We start from the raw sequence: 21,329 nt of genomic DNA, 5'->3' as shown, positions 1-21,329 counted from the left end.
ATATCACTTAACACATTCTGATTCAGTCTGGTGCTTTAATTTATTTCAAAGAAAGTTCTTTTATCACTCCTCTGCATCAAACAACGTTTTTTAAACTGTTTATATCTTTCTCAAAATTAGTGATTTGCGCAATTTTTATTTAACTCATGATGGTATTCTTACAAGCCCCAGAAGTAGGACACTGACCAAAATAAAGGGCTGCGTGCATGTGTATGTATACACCAAATAGGTCCAACGTGAAAATTCAAATAAATTAAAACCTAAAATATATTCGAATTTTTTTCCCTGTCAGGGGAGCTACATTTCTGCAACAACCTGTTACTGTGGAATTGTTTCATTTCATGGGGGCCAAATTTCGTGGACTATAGGTTTTTTGCTGATACGTGGGGATGTAATTTCGTGGATGCGTCGGTTTACAGTTTCAGTAGGAAAACTAAATATTTTATAATATCGAGGATGTAAATTCGTTGGTGAGAACTATCCCCGAATACCAGGAAATTGAGCCACCACAAATTCTAATAATGACCCCACATGTACACTTTGTATTTTTTCCTGCAATAACCACAACCGTTATTCCCTGATAAAACACATTTAACATCATTTTGTTTTTCAAATGCAAGCGTTAATGCTTTAAGTTATGTACATCTAGATGTAAAAACAACAGGACACCTTTATTACGGGGGGCTCTCTCCCGTACAGGACTAATACTGGGCCAACCGTGAGGTTATTCTCTTGTTGTTGGACCCAGCCTCATAAAACCTCCAACAAGCCAACACACGTTTTAGTTTTCAGACTTTTATATACTAGACTTTACATGAAATATACTTTTACGTGAGTTTGGAATGTATCAGCACCGAAGGTCTGATTCCAACTGACCATCATTTACAATTCAGAATAATATATAATGAACAATGGAACAACACAATGAAGGATTAACATAATAAGTACAGATGTAAGTAAATCAATTATCAAACAGCTATTGAGAAACTCGGGACATTTTAGCAGCATGTACATAAAAGGATTAATAAGATGAAAGAAGCTTAAGTGTCAATAAACATAAACAGAAGTCAATTAAAAGATTAGCTGTCCATCACTGATTGTGCCTCAGGTGGGATTAATGCTGTGCGGAATTTATAACGTTTATAAAACAGTCGAAATAGATGAAAAGTTTTTGTAACAATTAACACAGAGTCCGAAAAAGTTAATTTACACAATAATTAAAAATAGTCCGAAAGATTGAATTTCACACCGTGACACATGCTTCGCGTCCGCGTAAAACACGTCCTCGTGTTTTGAATATATATCATCGACGGTAGCCTCGTTGTTGTCTTCTTTGCTGCCTGTGTGGTTGAAATCGGCGGTCAAGTTGTTTATCATGCAACCAGGCCTCTAGATGTTCGTTATCACATTCCAATACCCAAATGGTCTGCAGCAGGGCGTTGTTTTGTTCCCTCAGCTGTTTGATTGTATCGTCAGCCTCTGTCTGAATTTTCGTTACATATTGAGAATGTTCACTCCCGATATCTTTTAGTTTCCTCTGCATTAAATCCATGAGTACTTTATCACCGTGTGCCTCTGCTTCTAATTTTTGAATTTTCTTTAGATACATATCAATGTCAGAACGTTTCGAGTTTTCTTGGAGCTTTGTTATCAAGTCCGTATTTTCACTTTGAAGTCTTGCGTTCTCAGACTTAGCACTTTGTAAATTTTCAGCCATACTCTTCGTAAGTTGATCAGACTTGCGTAGCTGAATCTTAATGTTGTGTAGCTCAGTTCGTAGAATACTTGAGGTATCAAACAAAGCATGAAATTGATTGTTACGAATTGAATTAAACGGCAATTCTCTCAAAGTACGTTTGTTTTCAAGATATTTGCACAGTCGTTTCATGTCTCGCGTCTTTTTACGACCCAAAACTCCTTCCTTTTCAACACATTTTGTTGGTTTCTTCATCTGTGTAAAACACATTCTGGAATAATGTCCAATTCTGTGACATCGGTAACACTTCTGGTTGAACGCGAAACATAAAACGTTGGGATGCACGTTTCCGCACCTTCCGCACACTGGACGCTGACTTGAGGGGAAGCTGAACTTCTTCTGTCTCCACTGCGGTCGGAAAGAATATTCCATGTTGAATCTAGTTTAAATCGTCTTCTTCATCTGTAGACTCTGAATCTGGGGAAACTCGCTAAACTGTTGTAGAGGTCCAGGATCTGACTACTACAAAATATATGTAGCAGTCCCGGGTGTCGTTACCCTTAGGTTTATCCACCAAATATTACGGGGGGCTCTCTCCCGTACAGGACTAATACTGGGCCAACCGTGAGGTTATTCTCTTGTTGTTGGACCCAGCCTCATAAAACCTCCAACAAGCCAACACACGTTTTAGTTTTCAGACTTTTATATACTAGACTTTACATGAAATATACTTTTACGTGAGTTTGGAATGTATCAGCACCGAAGGTCTGATTCCAACTGACCATCATTTACAATTCAGAATAATATATAATGAACAATGGAACAACACAATGAAGGATTAACATAATAAGTACAGATGTAAGTAAATCAATTATCAAACAGCTATTGAGAAACTCGGGACATTTTAGCAGCATGTACATAAAAGGATTAATAAGATGAAAGAAGCTTAAGTGTCAATAAACATAAACAGAAGTCAATTAAAAGATTAGCTGTCCATCACTGATTGTGCCTCAGGTGGGATTAATGCTGTGCGGAATTTATAACGTTTATAAAACAGTCGAAATAGATGAAAAGTTTTTGTAACAATTAACACAGAGTCCGAAAAAGTTAATTTACACAATAATTAAAAATAGTCCGAAAGATTGAATTTCACACCGTGACACCTTCATCAATGCATGCATGTTCAACCACCATTTGCAACTAGTCAACAGAGTCAAAGGACAACGGTATCTATAAAAATGTTTCTCATGACTCATTGTTAATAAGCTGTACTTCGTAAAATAAATTATGCTCAGATTATTAATAAAATGTCATTAGCGGTGTAAGTAAGTCGGTCGGGAGAGGGTAAAAAAAAATCTTAAAGGTGGCCTAATTGACCATTACACATTTGGTAATTACTTATTAACGCATTTTTAAATAAGAGAATTGTTCGCTCAAATCTAAAATTGTTCTTTTATAAATCGTTATGTTGTTCGCTTTATTTCAAAATCAAATTATTGTTTATAAAACAAAGTTAATAGAAATAAATGAGTTGAACGATGTATTTTCCACAATAAAATAAACATAATCGATTTAGATATACATATATATACGTGTAATTTGTTGGGAGGTTTTTCTTCTTATATAATCATATAGCTTTCTTGATTCCTGATCGCGATGCAGGTATTTTTTTGCAACTGGCTGACTCATATATATTTTTTTTACCTGGCTTATTACAAGGCTAAGCCAGGTCAAATATTCACTATAAATTATCATCAGAATTTAAAAGGAACAAAAATATCATAAAGCGTTAGTGACAGTGAATCATAAAGCCTTTGTCACTCTCAACATTTCCGTCAACCATTTTTGCCCTGCTTCTTTTCTTTCATACCGCCAACGCTGAAAGAACATCCAAGATTCAAACGCGATAACACTTTCCTCTTCTTGTTCAATTTGAATGAGGTCGTTAAGGTATGTTATCCTTTGATGAGAGGAGATAAAGTGACGAGTTTTTAAAGTTTATCTCCAAATTGGTGTCGTCTGCGACAGCTGTCGTCAGCGCGCGCGTGTCACTCGAAAGATGAAAAGCGTTCCTTTCAAACATTTATTACCCGGTGTCAAATAAAATGCATGACAAATATTTGCTCCTTATAATTTTTGAATTTAATTTTTTCACAACACATGCCCCCCTTTGGTTGTTCATGCAGTTATCAAAGTTACTAATGCAAAACAAGCCTGATTTTTTGCTACAATGATCGCTTCCTAGGTCTATCCTTCTAAAACAGATTTCGATTATTATCTTTTTCTCTTTTGAGAAGTGGACAGGCATAGCCTGCATCCATGTAGATAGGCTGTGCCGGTCCACTTCTCAAAAGAGGATAAACTAGAATGAATCACCAAAGAGAGCACCCCTAGCCTCCCTCTCTCTCTCTCTCTCTCTCTCTCTCTCTCTCTCTCTCTCTCTCTCTCTCTCTCTCTCTCTTTCGTTGATAACTCCATTATCATCATTATCACCATGCATCATCATCACAAAAAAGGAAAAACTTTCTTCCCATCACAAAAATAAGGAAAAGTTCTTTGCATTTTTTTAAAAATATGAACTTCTTTTAAACAAAATCTTAACATGACAGTCTTTTTAGGAGTTGATTTTAATCACAATGACATAGAGACTGCAAAACGTATTGCTATTTAGCCACTATATGTACACTATGTACAGTATACCAAGCTCTTCTGGGGATGCAGCAAGAGGAACAACTTCTTTGCTTTCATTATAAGCAAAGAAAACCCAACTGCGTCTGTGCGTAAAACATCAGACAATGTGTCATGTAACATTGATATTTCTGAATAACACTATGTAATATGTTAGATTGAAATCTCTGAATAACACCAGAAAAATGTGTAATATTGTAGTTTCTATATAACACCAGACAATTTGTTAATATTGTAATCTCTTGGTGATACGCATCTTTGCTAGCAAAGGGTTTAATAAGGATGAGTGATACCAGTCAAATTTTTATTTAAATATTGTAATATCCCAATTATCTAGATGATAGCACACATTGTGAAATATTGAAAACTAATGACATCAGGCAATGTATTCTACTGTAATCTTAATGGACACCAGACAATGTGTAACATTGTAATCTCTATATCAAACCAGACAATTTGTTTTATTGTATTCTCTATATGACACGAGCCAATGTGTTATATTGTAATCTCTATATGACACCATCAAATGTGTTACATTGAGATCTTTATATGTCACCCGACAATGTGTTACATTGTATTCTCTATATGACACCAAACAAAGTGTTATATTGTAATTTCTATATGACACCAGACAATGTGTTACATTGAGATCTTTTTATGTCACCCGACAATGTTTTATATTGTATTCTCTATATGACACCAGACAATGTGTTGTATTGTATTCTCTATATGACACCAGACAATGTGTTATATTGTATTCTCTATATGACACCAGACAATGTGTTTAATTGTAATCTCTATATGACACTAGACAATATGTTATATTGTTATCTCTACCTGACACCAGACAATGTGTTATATTGTTATCTCTATCCGACACTAGACAATGTGTTACATTCTAATCTCTATATGACACTAGACAATATGTTATATTGTTATCTCTATCTGACACAAGACAATGTGTTACATTGAGATCTTTATATGTCACCCGACAATGTGTTACATTGTATTCTCTATACGACACCAGACAAAGTGTTATATTGTATTCTCTATATGACACCAGACAATGTGTTATATTGTTATCTCTATATTACACAAGACAATGTGTTATATTGTATTCTCTATATGACACCAGACAATGTGTTACATTGTTATCCCTATATGACAACCGACAATGTGTTACATTGTATTCTCTATATGACACCAGACAATGTGTTTTATTGTAATCTCTATATGACACCAGCCAATGTGTTACATTCTAATCTCTATATGACACTAGACAATATATTATATTGTTATCTCTACCTGACACCAGACAATGTGTTATATTGTTATCTCTATCTGACACTAGACAATGTGTTACATTGTAATATCTCTACATGACACCAGCCAATGTGTTTTATTGCAATCTCTATATAACACCAGCCATTGTGTTACATTCTAATCTCTATATGACCCCAGACAATGTGTTATATTGTTATCTCTATCTGACACCAGACAATGTGTTATATTGTTATCTCTATCTGACACTAGACAATGTGTTACATTGTAATATCTTTATGACACCAGACAATGTGTTATATTGAAATCTCTATATGACACCAGACAATGTGTTATACTGCAGTCTCTATATTACACCAGCCAATGTGTTACATTCTAATCTCTATATGACACCAGACAACATGTTATACTGCAGTCTCTTTATGACACCAGACAATGTGTTACATTTCAATCTCTATATGTCACCAGACAATGTGCTACATTGTAATCTCAATATAGCACCAGACAATGTGTTATATTGTTATTTCTATATGACACCATACACTGTGTTATATTGTAATCTCTATTTGACACCGGACAATATGTTACATTGTAATCTCTATATGTCACCAGACAATGTGTTATATTGTATTTTCTATATGACACCAGACAATGTGTTACATTGTATTCTTTATAAGACACAAGCCAATGTGTTACATTATTATCTCTATATGACACCAGACAACGTGTTACATTGTTATATCTATATGACACCAGACAATGTGTTATATTGTAATATCTATATCACACCAGCCAATGTGTTATTGTAATCTCTATATCACACCAGACAATGTGTTAGATTCTAATCTCTATATGACACTAGACAATGTGTTACATTGTATTCTCTATAAGACACAAGCCAATGTGTTACATTGTTATCTCTATATGACACCAGACATTGTGCTACATTGCAATCTCTACATGTCACCAGACAATGTGTTACATTGTTATTTTTATATAACACCAGAAAATGTGTTACATTGTAATCTCTATATGTCACCAGACAATGTGTTATTAATAGAATCATTCATTGTTACGAATGTGGGATAGTGAAATTCCACCGAGGGGACAAGATTCACGGTCTAGGACGAGGCTTCACCGAGGTGGAATTTCACTATCCTACACGAGTATATAATGAATGATTATTTTTCTCGCATTATATTAGTTTAAAAAATGATGTTTGACAACTTTCTGTTATGACGTTCAAAAGATTACTTTCGGTTTATCCCTCCGCGTGCTTCAAATAGTGCAAGTTAAATGAAAGAATACGGCAGTTTTTTCAATTAAAATATGAAAAATTGTAATTAATTAAGCAACACAATTACTTAATGGATAATCTCAATGCACTATTTTGCATTTCTCTACAGCAGACAACGTTTGTTTACGTTTTAAAACGGCGTAGTAATACACAGTGTAAGACAGAAAAATCTCACACTGCTGTCTCACACCGGATAAAACGATCTCACACCGGTGATAATGCGAGAAATTATTATCTCTATATGGCACCAGACAATGTGTTATATTGTTATCTCTATATTACACAAGACAATGTGTTATATTGTTATCTCTATATTACACCAGACAATGTGTTATATTGCAATCTCTATATGACACCAGACAATGTGTTATATTGCAATCTCTATATTACACCAGACAATGTGTTACATTCTAATCTCTATATGACACCAGACAATGTGTTATACTGCAGTCTCTATATTACACCAGACAATGTGTTATATTATAATCTATATATGACACCAGACAATGTGTTATATTGCAGTCTTTATATGACAAAAGAAAATGTGTTACATTTCAATCTCTATATGACACCAGAAAATGTGTTATATTATAATCTATATATAACACCAGGCAATTTGTTACATTGTAATCTCTTTTTGACACCAGGCAATGTGTTTTATTGTAATATCAATGTGGCACCAGACAATGTGTTTTAAAATAATATCTATATGACACTAAACAGTGTGTTGTTGTAATCTATTAGTGACACCGTTAAATTATTGTCATAGATAAAGTTTAAAATTCTTGAAACAGGGAATTTACCAATCTTTTCTTTGTTCAGGGAGTATATTTAGCTTTAAAAAAATACCATGGCCAATAAAAAATAAACATGTTGACCTAAACGTTTTGGTTTTAAAGTTACTTTAACTGTTTTATGTGGTGACGCAACTTTATGTTAGATCGTTTTGAAATGAATACACATGAGTTGCGTTTTTTTTTAGAACTAAAAGACGTAAAGAAAATCAAGCAAACAACCTATTTCTGGGTATATCCCTCTAACTATGTTTAGAATCGGTAGGACTACAAAGCAGTGCCTTTAAGCAAAACAGTTCCTATACTTGCAGAGTGTATATACATTTATTGGGACATTTTAAATCAGAATGTTGGACACATGTCAGATAAAATTGAATTATCATTTGAAGAAAAGATTTGAAATTGTTTGATGTACATCCTTTCCAAAACTGTGAAATTCCCTGCTTTTACTTTCCTTTTCAGAGTTTCTCAATACAGAAGCATGTGTAGGAAAGAGACAAATTTAATGAGCTTTCATTGAAGAGGTCCCTCGTTGCTGAACGAAAATAAGGGCTGGAGCTATGAACCCTAACGTTAACATTACCGCATATGGAAAATGCATTCGTGGACTATACATCCTTCTATACTCTGTCCCGAGTTTTTGCTTCCACAACTTTTTGTTTGATATTTCGATAACCATAATTATCTTTGTGCTCAAACTACTTTCATCCACTAATATGAAAAATGTCCAGATTATCTGTTTTGAAACGCCCCCTCTACCGCTTCAGGTTTCAATACACATCCAAAAAAAAAACTCCGAATGGAGAAAAGAGGTAAACATTTCCCATTATAAATCTCCGTAAGAAATTTGTTTTCATTCCTGTGAACTTTTATGAGTGAAAAATGATAATTGTTTAATGAAGAGATCTGGGATATGTTCCCTTTTATCGGTTTCAACTGTACTTCCTTCACCGGTATGTGTAATTTAATTAAAAATCATCAAAAAGTGATGGAAGCAATAACTTGGGACAGATAATAGTCGTCTTTTTTTCTCTATGCCTGATATAGTTGATTACTTCATATTCTTTTGTCGCTTTAAAGGGACTTTGACACGATTTGACTTAAAATTTTCAATTTTTTTTCCCATTTTCAATGTTTATACTGATAAATATAAAAGTTTATAATGCTATGTCAAAATCTGAAACTCAAATACCAAGTTATAAGCAAGATAAAGAGTTCATAATTATTTGTTTTGTAAACAAAGCTCGAATATTGTCATTTTTTCATATTCGTTGTATTGGTGTAAATTTCAATCAAATGTAACTTTCTTTTGTTGATAATAGTATTAAAGAAGATATTAAATTAGGTCAAATTGTTTTTTACATGTCATTTTGTCTAAGAAAAGGTAATTTTCTACATTACATTTTTAGTAAGCAACTATAAGACTCGAGCTTTGTTTACATAAGTATCAATTATTACCCCAGTATATCTCGCTTGTAACTTGACTTAAAGGCCCAAGTCCCAAAATGGTTAAATAAGAACGAGTTCATGACCTTGTTCATTTACCTTTATTTAGTTACTACATTTAATTCATTTTTCTCTCTTTTGACATTCGGTATTTAAATTCTATCGGACATAGAATGCACTTTATGACAATTACAAGAAGATACATAATGGTGAAAGACAATTTGGTTTCTATGTACGGTTTTGAATTGTATGACCCATTTCAACCTTTTTGGAATAAGACGGCAATGCACGTACCAAGAGGAATAACTCATGAACTCTTCACAACATTATTTGCGTTTTACAAATGATTCATAACTAGGATTATAAGCACAGGATAATGTAATATGTGTCCTCAACACACCTTGAAAAAGTTCTGCATGCACGCCTATTCTTCTAAATTACCTAAAGATATGGATTTTTAGCATGTTTTGACTTGAAAATGAAAAATTAAATTTTGGGGGGAAAAATCATTTTAAATTTTTTTACCGCTCTTCATGAAATTTAGTCCCTGGTGTATTCGAACTCAGGACCTGTGGTACTATAGTATCTTGTAATCTCTTGGTGGCACTAGACAATGTTTATCACTTTAATGTCTTAAATCAGCAGACATACAATGTGTTCCATGTTGCTACCTTTAGAAACACAACACAATTTGTTGATTATTGATATTTAGTGGCATCAGATAATATGCGACATTCGTATTTCTTGGTTGCACCAGTGATGTGCTTTATGAAAATCTTTGATTGACACCAGACTGTTGTATTGTTATTTCTCTATTTCACCGGGCACGTAAAACATAGTGTGACATTGTTCTCTGTATGTAATACTATGCAATATGTTATACTTTAGTCTCTGAATGACACCAAGCAATGTGTTATATTGTAATTTGTTAGTGACATCAGAAAGTGTTTTATTGTTAACTATTCGTGACTTTGTGTTATTTTGTTACTCAGTCTTAGTGAAACCAGACAATGTGTTATGTGGCTATCTTTAAGTAACATTAAACAATACGTTTTACCGGCATTGCTATTCATTTATAATACAAAACAGTGTACTGTTTTAAAATGTCACAACACAATGTGTGATATATATATGAGAAGACATTTTGTTATACAAAAACCTCTATTTAACACCATATATTGTGTTAAATTGTACAGTCTATATATCACTCTAAAGGGTCTGTTATAATGTAATCCCTATATCGCATCAGACAATGTATTATGTTGTAATCTCTAGATGACATAAGACATTGTATCAAATTGTAAAAAGCTACCCTAATGGCACCAGACAAAGTGTTACATTGCAATGAATTTGTGACAACATACACATATACTGTGGTTTATTTGACTTTGCTATACGACACCAGGCATTGTGTTATAATGTTATCTCTATATGACACCAGACAATGTGTTGCATTGTAATCTCGTTGTAAAACCAGACAATGTGTTACATTGTAATTTTTATATGACACCAGACAATATGTTACATTGTATTCTCTATATGACACCAGACAACGTGTTACATTGTAATATCTATATGACACCAGACAATGTGTTGTATTGTAATCTCTATATGGCACCAGACAATGTGTTGTATTGTAATCTCTATATGGCACCAGACAATGTGTTTAATTGTATTCTCAATATGGCACCAGACAATATGTTAAATTGTAATCTCTTTTTGACACCAGACAATATGTTAAATTGTAATCTCTATATGACACCAGACAATATGTTACATTGTATTCTCTTTATGACACATGACAACACGTTACATTGTTATCTCTTTATGACACCAGACAATGTGTTGCATTGTAATTTCTATATGACACCAGACAATGTGTTACATTGTAATCTCTTTATGACACCAGACAATGTGTTGCATTGTAATTTCTATAATTATGAAGCCAGACAATGTAACGCAGACAATGTAATACAATGTTATCTCTATATGACACCAGACAATGTGTTTTATTGTAATCTCTTTATGACACCAGCCAATATGTTACATTGTAATCTCTACATGACACCAAGCAATATCTCAGTATGACACCAGACAATGTGTTGTTTTGTAATTTCTATGATTATGACACCAGACAATGTACCACAGACAATGCGATACAATGCTATCTCTGAATGACGCCAGACAGCGTGTTACATTTTATTCTCTATATGACACCAGACAATGTGTTTAATTGTTTTTCTCTACATGACACCAAGCAATATCTCAATATAGAACCAGACAATGTGTTATATTGTAATCTCTTTATGACACCAGAAAATGTGTTACATTGTAATCTCTATATAACACCATGTAATATCTCATTATGACACCAGACAATGTGTTGTATTGTAATTTCTTTAATTATGACACCAGACAATGTAACACAAACAATGTAATACAATGCTATCTCTATATGACACCAGACAACATGTTACATAGTATTCTCTATATGACAACAGTTAATGTGTTTTATTGTAATCTCTATATGACACCAGCCAATGTGTTACAGTGTAATCTCTTCATGACACCAGACAATGTGTTGTATTGTAATTTCTATAATTATGACACCAGACAATGTAACATAGACAATGTGATACAATTCTATCTCTATATGACACTAGACAACGTGTTACATTGTATTCTCTATATGACACCAGCCAATGTGTTTTATTGTAATCTGTATATGACACCAGCCAATGTGTTATTTTGTAATCTCTTCATGACACCAGACAATGTGTTGTATTGTAATTTCTATGATTATGACACCAGACAATGTAACACACACAATGTGATACAACGCTATCTCTATATGACAACAGACAATTTGTTACATTGTATTCTCTATATGACACCAGACAATGTGTTTTATTGTAATCTCTATATGACACCAGCCAATGTCGTTTTTTGTAATCTCTTTATGACACCAGACAATGTGTTTTATTGTAATATCTATATGACACCAGCCAAGGTGGTTTATTGTAATCTCTTTGTTTTGCCTCGGACTAGAATGTCGCGACGTCATTGGATGAAACGCGTCACGTGGCTGCCTTACAAATTTCTTTAAAAGGCAAGCGTCAAAATTTATAGCGCAACATGGCGGACGTAACGTTATTTGAACTGATTTTCTACACAAACGTTTGTTTACATATCAAACTTTAGGTCCTCGACAAAAAAAACACTTATTAGGTTTGTTACTGACTGTTTAAAGAAATTTGTGGGGTCGGTAAAGTCCATAGAAGGCTCGGCTCCGCCTCGCCTTCTATGGACTTTACCGACCCCACAAATGTCTTTAAACAGTCAGTAACAAACCTAATAAGTAATATTATGACACCAGGCAATATGTTATTTTGTAATCTCTTCATGACACCAGACAATGTGTTGTATTGTAATTTCTATGATTATGACACCAGACAATGTAACACAGACAATGTGATATAACGATATCTCTATATGATACCAGACAATATGTTACATTGTATTCTCTATATGACACCAGACAATGTGTTACTTTGTGATCTCTATATGACACCAGAAAATGTGTTACATTGTAATCTCTATATGACACTATGTAATATCTCAGCATGACACCAGACAATGTGTTGTATTGTAATTTGTCTAATTATAACACCAGACAATGTAACAAAGACAATGTGATACAATGCTATCTCTGTATGACTCCAGACAATGTGTTACATTGTAATCTCTTGATGACACTAGACAATGTGTTTTATTGTAATCTGTATATGACATCAGCCAATGTCTAACATTGTAATCTCTATATAACACCAGACAATGTGTTTAATTGTTACTTCTATATGACAGCATTTAATATCTCAATATGACACCAGACAATGTGTTATATTGTCATCTCTATATGACACCATACAATATGTTGTATTGTAATTTCTATCATTATGACAGCAGACAGTGTGTTATATTGGAATCTCTATATGACACCAGCCAATGTGTTACATTGAATTCTTTTTATGACACCTGACAATGTGTTACGTTGTAATCTATATATGACAAGAGCCAATGTGCGACATAGTTATCTCTATATGACACATGTTTTATTGTATTATCTTTATGACACGAGACAATGAGTTCAATTGTAATCTCTATATGACACCAGACAACCTGTTAAATTGTAATCTCTATTTGACACCATACAATGTATTATATTGTAATCTCTATATGTCACCAGCCAATGTGCGACATAGTTATCTCTATATGACACCAGGCAATATCTCAATATGGAACCAGACAAAGTGTTATATTGTAATCTCTATATGACACCAGAAAATGTGTTACATTGTAATCTCTATATAACACCATGTAATATCGCAATATCACAACAGCCAATGTGTTACATTGTTATCTCTTAATGACACAAGACAATGCGTTACATTGTAATCTCTATATGGCACCAGACAATGTGTATTATTAATTGCTATCTCTGTATGACACCAGACAATGTGTTATATTGTTATCTCTTTATGACACCAGCCAATGTGTGGTATTGTAATTTCTATGATTATGACACCAGACAATGAAACACAGACAAGGTGATACAATGTTATCTTTATATGACAACAGACAATCTGTTACATTGCTATCTCTATATGAAACCATACAATGTGTTGTATTGTAATCTCTGTATGACACCAGCTGATGTGTTTTAATGTAATCTCTATATGACACAAGACAATGTGTTACATTGTATTCTCTATATGACACCAGACAATGTGTTACATTGTGATCTCTATATGACACCAGAGAATGTGCTAAACTGTTATCTCTTTATGACACAAAACAATGTGTTTAATTGTTATCTCTATATGACACCATGTTATATCTCATTAAGGCACCAGACAATGTGTTACATTGTAATCTCTTTATGACAGCAGACAATGTGTTGTATTGTAATTTCTAAAATTATGACAGCAGACAAATGTAACACAGAAAATGTGATACTTTGGTATCTCTTTACGACACCAGACAATGTGATACTTTGTAATATCTGTATGGCACCAGACAATGTGTTACATTGTAATCTCCACATGACACCAGACAATGTGTTTTAATGTATCTCTAAATGACACCAGACATAGTGTTATATTGTAATCTCTATATGACACCAGTCAATGATTTTTTTGTATTCTCTATATGACAGCTGACAATGTGTTACATTGCAATCTTTATATGACACAAGCCAATGTGCTACAATGTTATCTCTATATGACATCTGACAATGTGTTGCATTGTAATTTCTGTATGACACCAGACAATGTGTTACATTGTAATCTCTATTTGACACCAGACAATGTGTTACATTGTAATCTTTAAATGATACCAGACAACGTGTTCATTGTATTCTCTTTTTGACACCAGACAACGTGTTACGTTGTTATCTCTATATGACACAAGACAATGTGTTACATTGTTATCTCTATATGACACCATACAATGTGTTTTATTGTTATCTCTATATGACACCTGACAATATGTTTTATTGTTATCTCTATATGACACCTGACAATATGTTACAATATATAAATTCTCTATATCACACCTGACAATGTGCAGTTCATTGCACAACACCACCTTATCTTAATAAAATTTGTAGCTCGTTTAGAGTGTCAGTTATGACATGACATTGCAGTGAGAGAGGCGAGAATTCTACAGCAAAATACTTTGAACTGTTAGAGGTCTGCAGCTTATATAGAAGTTGTAGGGATAGCTGTGATGAAAGAATAATGTGACGGACAAGAAGTGTTCAGCTTTAACTTTTCAGGTACCCGTAAAGTGCGAAATGAAACCTAAAATCCAAACCAAACCAATAATACTGAACTAAAAAAATCAAACAATACTGAAAATCAATAAAAGCTATTTATATTTAAGTTTTTTTTATTGAAATACAATTTTTAACCATGAATATAACAACCTTCATATTCAAGATAGCCGTTTTAAATTCTTGAGCTGCTTGCAAAAACTATATATTACTGTAAATAACTGATGAACGTTATAATACTTTTTCTGCTTCCGATTGGTTTCATTAAAACAGACCATGTCAATTTCAACAGTTACCCTCCAAAACAGGCACTATTTATATACTGTAAATAACTTACGAACGTTTTAATACTTTTTCTGCTTCTGATTGGTTTCATTAAAACAGACTGGGCAGATCAGGCACACCACATACTGTGGAATCATTTAAATTCGTGGGGGTCAATTTTCGTGGATTGTTGGTTTTTTGTTTATTTGTGGGGATGTTATTTCGTTGGTGCGTCAGTTTTCAGATTCAGTAAGAAGGAATACTCTTTCTAATTTTTTTTTCGTTGAGGATGTAAATTCGTGGGGAAGGGCTTCCCACGAATGCCACGAAAATTGAGCCACCACGAATTCTAATGATTCCACAGTAACTTATCTAATAGTTTGACTTTAGTTGGTTTTGTTTAGTTCCGTTTCAGTTCGATTTTTTGTTTTCATTGATTTAGTTTGGTTTGGATTTCTTTGCTCACTTTACTGGTATCCTAACATTTCCTACATCCTTCTGAATATCACTTTTATATCAAGACAATAACCATGTATTATATGTACCGAGGTATGCGAGTGGGAGCTACACACTAAGCTGTCATTCTCATTTTGTTTGAAGAGCTGACCTTCATAGAATGCACATGCTGTTTGCAAACTTTGTAACTAGGTACACATAATTTCCACATTAATGAACTGTAACACTGTAGCTGTACTATTTTTTTTAATGTCTTTGTACAGATAACAACAGATTTTACTCTTTCTCGGTTGGCTTCTGTTGTTTTGTTCCACGTAGACGACCTGTACGTCTGGCAGCAATAAGACCGACCTGTAACACACACACACGATGTTAATACTCCCCGTCATAACTATTCATACACTTCACCAAAATCACTATTTCACAAAACAAAATCTGTTTGATACATTTTCTAGTCAAGTATAGGGTCTATTTAATAGAAATAACAATTTCTATGACTCTGTCAACAGTCTATCAATTGAAACGTACTAGATACAATGATACCAATTGCTGCACACAGATGGATAACCACCCCCCTCCCTTACCAACAATGGCCAACTATTGCTTCGACATTGGCAAGTCTAAATGCTAACATTGGCTTTGACAGATGTTTACTGCTGACTAGGACCATGATGATAATTGATTGCTGACTATGGCCTTGACATTGATATATTCCAGCTTGACCTACCTTTCTACCGGCTGACGTGTCTCTCCTGACCGTGGATGCTTTACCAATATGTTGATGGTTACCTCCTCCGTGGGGATGCTCAACAGGCTGGAATCAAAATCAGGCAAATCAGGATTAGTATCATTACTGCTGCACAACTCAACATTCATGATAGAATCTCTTATCTCAATATTCCACAAATAAAAACTTTCTACAGGTTTTTTTGCTATCTAAAATTGCTTTCTAAAGGGGTATGGTCACGATTTTGGTCAAATTCAATTTACTGTTTTTATTATTTACAATGCTTTAGGAATGTATTTCTAATGATCATGTGAAATTTAAGAGTCAGCTGTAGAGTTTTGAGCCTGATCCAAGGCCGACAATTCTTTGTCATGTAAACAAGGCTCGTGCCCTGTCTTTGTTTACGTAGATTAAATATACCAGTAAAAAATCTTTTTCAAGCTGATTTATCTATCTTTTTATTCATTTTAAGCATAAATAAACAGTTCTTAATGTTTAACACAATCATTTCAGGTCTATAACTGGAATTTTCACTTCAACATTCAAAATGTAAACAAAAGCTTTGTTTACATAGCAAAGAATTGTAAGCTCTGCAACTCGCTTTTAACTCAACGGTTGATACTAAAATTTTAGTTGCCTATTAAAAATGGCTTACTGAAGCACTGTAAACTTTAAAATCGGACAATTTTTTTTGGACCAAAATCGTGACCATGCCCCTTTAAACAAAGTTATGCTTATGAAACATATTTCCAGGGTTGTCTCTAAAAATTAAAGTAGAAGGAGGAAATGAAAAAGTAGAAGGGGGTCTGGGTGTTTTGCTTATAGCTACATTGTGTTTGAAATGCAAAAATAGCCGGGTAATTAAGGCATTATAAGTGGGGAAATTCCCTGCCTCCCGGGTCTAAGAGACAACCCTGTATTTCACAGTTTCAACGGTATCATTATCATAAAGAGAAGACGTGAAATAAATATTGCTATTTGATCTCAAGTGTATTATACAAATTTCTCATTTTGTTCTACACAAGACAACAAGAAATATTGCATGTTTTGACTGTACATGTATATTTAATGTTGTACCAGTACAAGATGTACAATGATATTTCATGAACATTTTCTATGCCTTTAAAAACACTAATAGAAAATGCTAGTTGCACTGATTTGTCTATCAGCTAAGCTGTGAGACGCTGTACTTACGTTCATGGCTACTCCTCTGACTTTGGGCCAGCAGTTCCTCTTTGCCTTGTATTTGAAGTAAGCCCTGCCAGCCTTAAGCATGGGCTTGTCAATACGTCCACCCCCAGCAACAATACCTGTCAAAGAAATAAACAATACAATCAACAATACCTTGTCACATTCTAACATGGAGTTTGAAAATGCACATATTTTTTTTTAAAGGAAAAATTGTGTAAAGGACAAGACAAGATTATATGGATTTTCACTAGGTCTATAGTTATTTTGACATAGATCTAGGTGAGCTCAATCCTGAATGATAAACAATTATTCTTGACATCATACACAAGTAAAAGTGTCATGAAGAAACCTGCCAACCCATACTTCTGTAAGTACAGAGGTAACACCCACAGACCCATAGTCTGTAACTATAGTCAAACAGGTACAGAGGTAATACCCATCGACCCATAGTCTGTAACTATAGTCAGACAAGTACAGAGGTAATACCCACCGACCCATAGTCTGTAACTATAGTCAGACAGGTACAGAGGTAATACCCACCGACCCGTAGTCTGTAACTATAGTCAGACAAGAACAGAGGTAATACCCATCGACCCATAGTCTGTAACTATAGTCGGACAGGTACAGGAACTACAGTTAGTCAGGAACAGAGGCAATACCCACCGACCATGGCCCTGTTGGCAGAGGGGATGAGTTTCTTGGCCCCTGAGGGCAGCTTCACCCTCGACTTCTTGGTGTCTGGGTTGTGGGAGATGATGGTGGCATAATCCCCAGAGGCCCTGGCGATCTTGCCTCTGTCTCCCATTTTCTCCTCCAAGCAGCACACGATGGTACCCTCAGGCATGGTGCCAACGGGCAAAATGTTTCCAATCTGGAGGTTAGCTGTTGGAATCAGAATGAAATGAAATTTCAATTTCAGTGTTTCCTTAATATTTTCGCATTTTTTTAGGACAAATCTATGAGAATTATTGATACATGTATCTGTCATATCATTTCAAGGATATGTAAACAAATCAACTTCTTTAATATGCAAATATGTAAATTTTTGCTTCTTTTTTCTTCAACAAAGTATCAACAAGTATTCAATTGTGCAGCAATAATTTTCCATAAATCAACATTGAGGTCAGATTTATTTGCTTCACATCAATGAATCTCAGGTCAAAGTGAAGAAATTGTAAATCATCATTCCATATGTAAGCTCAAGAGAAGCCTGAAACAATATACCAGGAGGTTGTATGTACTGTTTCGCCTACCTTTCTTTCCACAGTACAGGAACTGACCAGTGTACATTCCCTCGGAGGCGACGAAGGTTTCCGTGCGCAGGCGGAACCTGTATGGATCACGGAACACAACCTTTGCCAGAGGAGCACCACGACCTGGATCGTGAATAATGTCCTGTCAATAAAAAGGCAACTTTTAAAGTATAAATCTTAGATAAAGTATAAATCTTAGATGCTGTCTCAAATGTTTGATGAAAATTAAAGGTACAAACTGTTATAACCAATTCAAACTGCTCAGGTTTGAAGTTGTTCACAAAACTGGTTATTTTCCCCCAGAATCTCAACAAAATATGTATCATAATTTAAAGAAATGAACAAAAAGCAATGAAAATTCCTCTGGTCCATTTAGGCTAGTCTTTGGGCGCACACTGTTCATGTACATTTTTAAATTGAGTAACTTTATAAACAAGAATATGTGAATGGACTCTTTCTGATAACCGTGGCACTGTTCTTTTGAAAAGCAAAGCAATTAAGTTTCAAGAAATATTAATTAAAGCACTGTATTTTAAAAATTCCTTTTAATCATATGCCAAAAACTTATCATATTGGCATGTATCATTAATTAAAGCACTGGTTTTTTTTAATTCCTTTTAATGTGTGACGGTCAGACCGGTTCGAATACCGGCGCCAGATAGCTCAGTTGGTAGAGCACCTGACTAGAGATTCAGGGGGCCCGGGTTCGAAACCCGGTCTGGTCCGTCATTATTTCTCCCATCCCGTTACATTTGGTGCCGTGACCAACCCCTGGAACTGACAGGTGAACTCCTGCCAGGGGAAGAGCCTGGGGTGATCTTCGGGGACGAAGATCATTTAAGGGGGGAGGAATGTGACGGTCAGACCGGTTCGAATACCGGCGCCAGATAGCTCAGTTGGTAGAGCACCTGACTAGAGATTCAGGGGGCCCGGGTTCGAAACCAAAAAACTTATCATATTGCCATCAAAAAAAGCAGGACCATTTATTGTGCTGGTGATAACTGATTTATTTAGGCACCTTGACTACTCCCTTAATGTATCCATGTCTCTCGGCAAAGTCCACAGCCCTCAGGGCTGCCTTGCCCTTCCTGTTCTTGGTGCGGGCCTTGAAGATCCCTCCAGGACCCTTTCTCTGAGTTCTGATAACTCGGCCCATTTTTCTACAATACACAAATATTCTATTTATCCGAACATACATCTGGACTCAAAATATTTCTTTCAAACAGCAAAACTGCATATATCATGCAAAATAAGAAGTATATACGAATAGTTTTTTCATGAATTTATAATATAATGAGTTGCACAAATAACGTGAATCTCGGCTTTGGTTTTGTATACAGTGGACATATCAGTGCAACATAGAGCCAATGTACAATGGTTAGACAATCTCGACACGAATAGTTGCTAGATTTTTATCAATCGCATCATGGTGATTTCGATAAAAATAATGACATGATCATTCATTCATTGGGTACACATTGTCCATCAATCTGATCCAAAACAAACTCGTATTGAAATCAGTGAGGTCGATTACTTTTACTGTATTAAAAAATAAGCATCTATTTCAACATATTAAATTCCATTAATATATAAGTTATGTAGCAAGACGGGTGGAAAACACAAAGGTTATTTGCTGCTTCAATGGGAAAAGAAAACAGTTGTCAATCGAGTTGGGAGACCGTCATTAAAATCGATATAAACCTATTCAGGCTTAAATATACACTCAGTCATTAAGTATATCTTAAGCATGAATAATCATATGTCGAACAAAAGTAAATGTAATGGAGAGATGGCTCATATTTATTCAGATATCGCCGGATTTACTATCATATACAACGTGAAACTCACTATCAATGGCTACCGATAGGAAAAGGAAGTACAGGGCAAATATGTATTCCGATCCCGATCTGGCAGGATCAGAAAAAGACAACCCTTGGTTAATATTTCAACTTTCTTCAAAAGTTGAGAAAATTCTAGGTGTAATAACGTTAATCATCATTTACTTCGTTATTGCAATTTTTTCAGGTACCGATTTAAGTGTGGATGCTCAAAAATATCTAAAAGGGGTGGGGTGGGGGGGGGGTGGGGGGCTGTCACGTACATGTAGGCCTCTGACCCCCTCCCCAACACACACACACACACACACACACACACACACACACACGCACACACATACACTCTGCAAACAATGTTTTTCCTCGAACCCCCTCCCCAGAATTTTTTGTCTGGATCCGCGAATGGGATGGACGGTTCATGCAATCTTTACACTAAAGTCTCAGAAGTATGTCAATTTTTTTCTTCAGTTTCTGAATTTCACTCTATATTTTTAAAATTGAAAACCAACCTTTTGCAAAGAATCGTAAAAAGGTACATTATGTAACCAATGGACCGATGTTTAAAGAC

At 34.7% G+C, this 21,329-nt stretch overlaps 1 protein-coding gene across 2 annotated transcripts; it reads right to left on the bottom strand.

Moving 5' to 3' along the window:
- Positions 1-15,988: 15,988 nt before the first annotated feature.
- LOC128181796 (60S ribosomal protein L8-like) lies at positions 15,989-20,847 on the bottom strand. Of its 2 annotated transcripts, XM_052850329.1 has the most exons (7): positions 20,775-20,847; positions 19,945-20,086; positions 18,927-19,068; positions 18,337-18,555; positions 17,677-17,792; positions 16,483-16,569; positions 15,989-16,106 (listed from the first exon to the last, which is right to left on the bottom strand). In XM_052850329.1, the coding sequence occupies exons 2-7, from the start codon at positions 20,080-20,082 to the stop codon at positions 16,032-16,034; spliced, it is 777 nt and encodes a 258-aa protein (XP_052706289.1). In that variant the 5' UTR covers positions 20,083-20,086; positions 20,775-20,847; the 3' UTR covers positions 15,989-16,031. The 2 variants fall into 2 exon arrangements, with proteins under 2 accessions (XP_052706289.1, XP_052706288.1); XM_052850328.1 differs by lacking the exon at positions 20,775-20,847 and having other exon boundaries at positions 19,945-20,139.
- Between the last annotated feature and the right edge of the window lie 482 nt (positions 20,848-21,329).

Source organism: Crassostrea angulata, chromosome 4 (assembly GCF_025612915.1).
Source record: "Crassostrea angulata isolate pt1a10 chromosome 4, ASM2561291v2, whole genome shotgun sequence".
In the NCBI taxonomy this organism is placed as follows: domain Eukaryota; kingdom Metazoa; phylum Mollusca; class Bivalvia; order Ostreida; family Ostreidae; genus Magallana; species Magallana angulata.
This window is presented reverse-complemented; position numbering and strand designations above follow the sequence as displayed.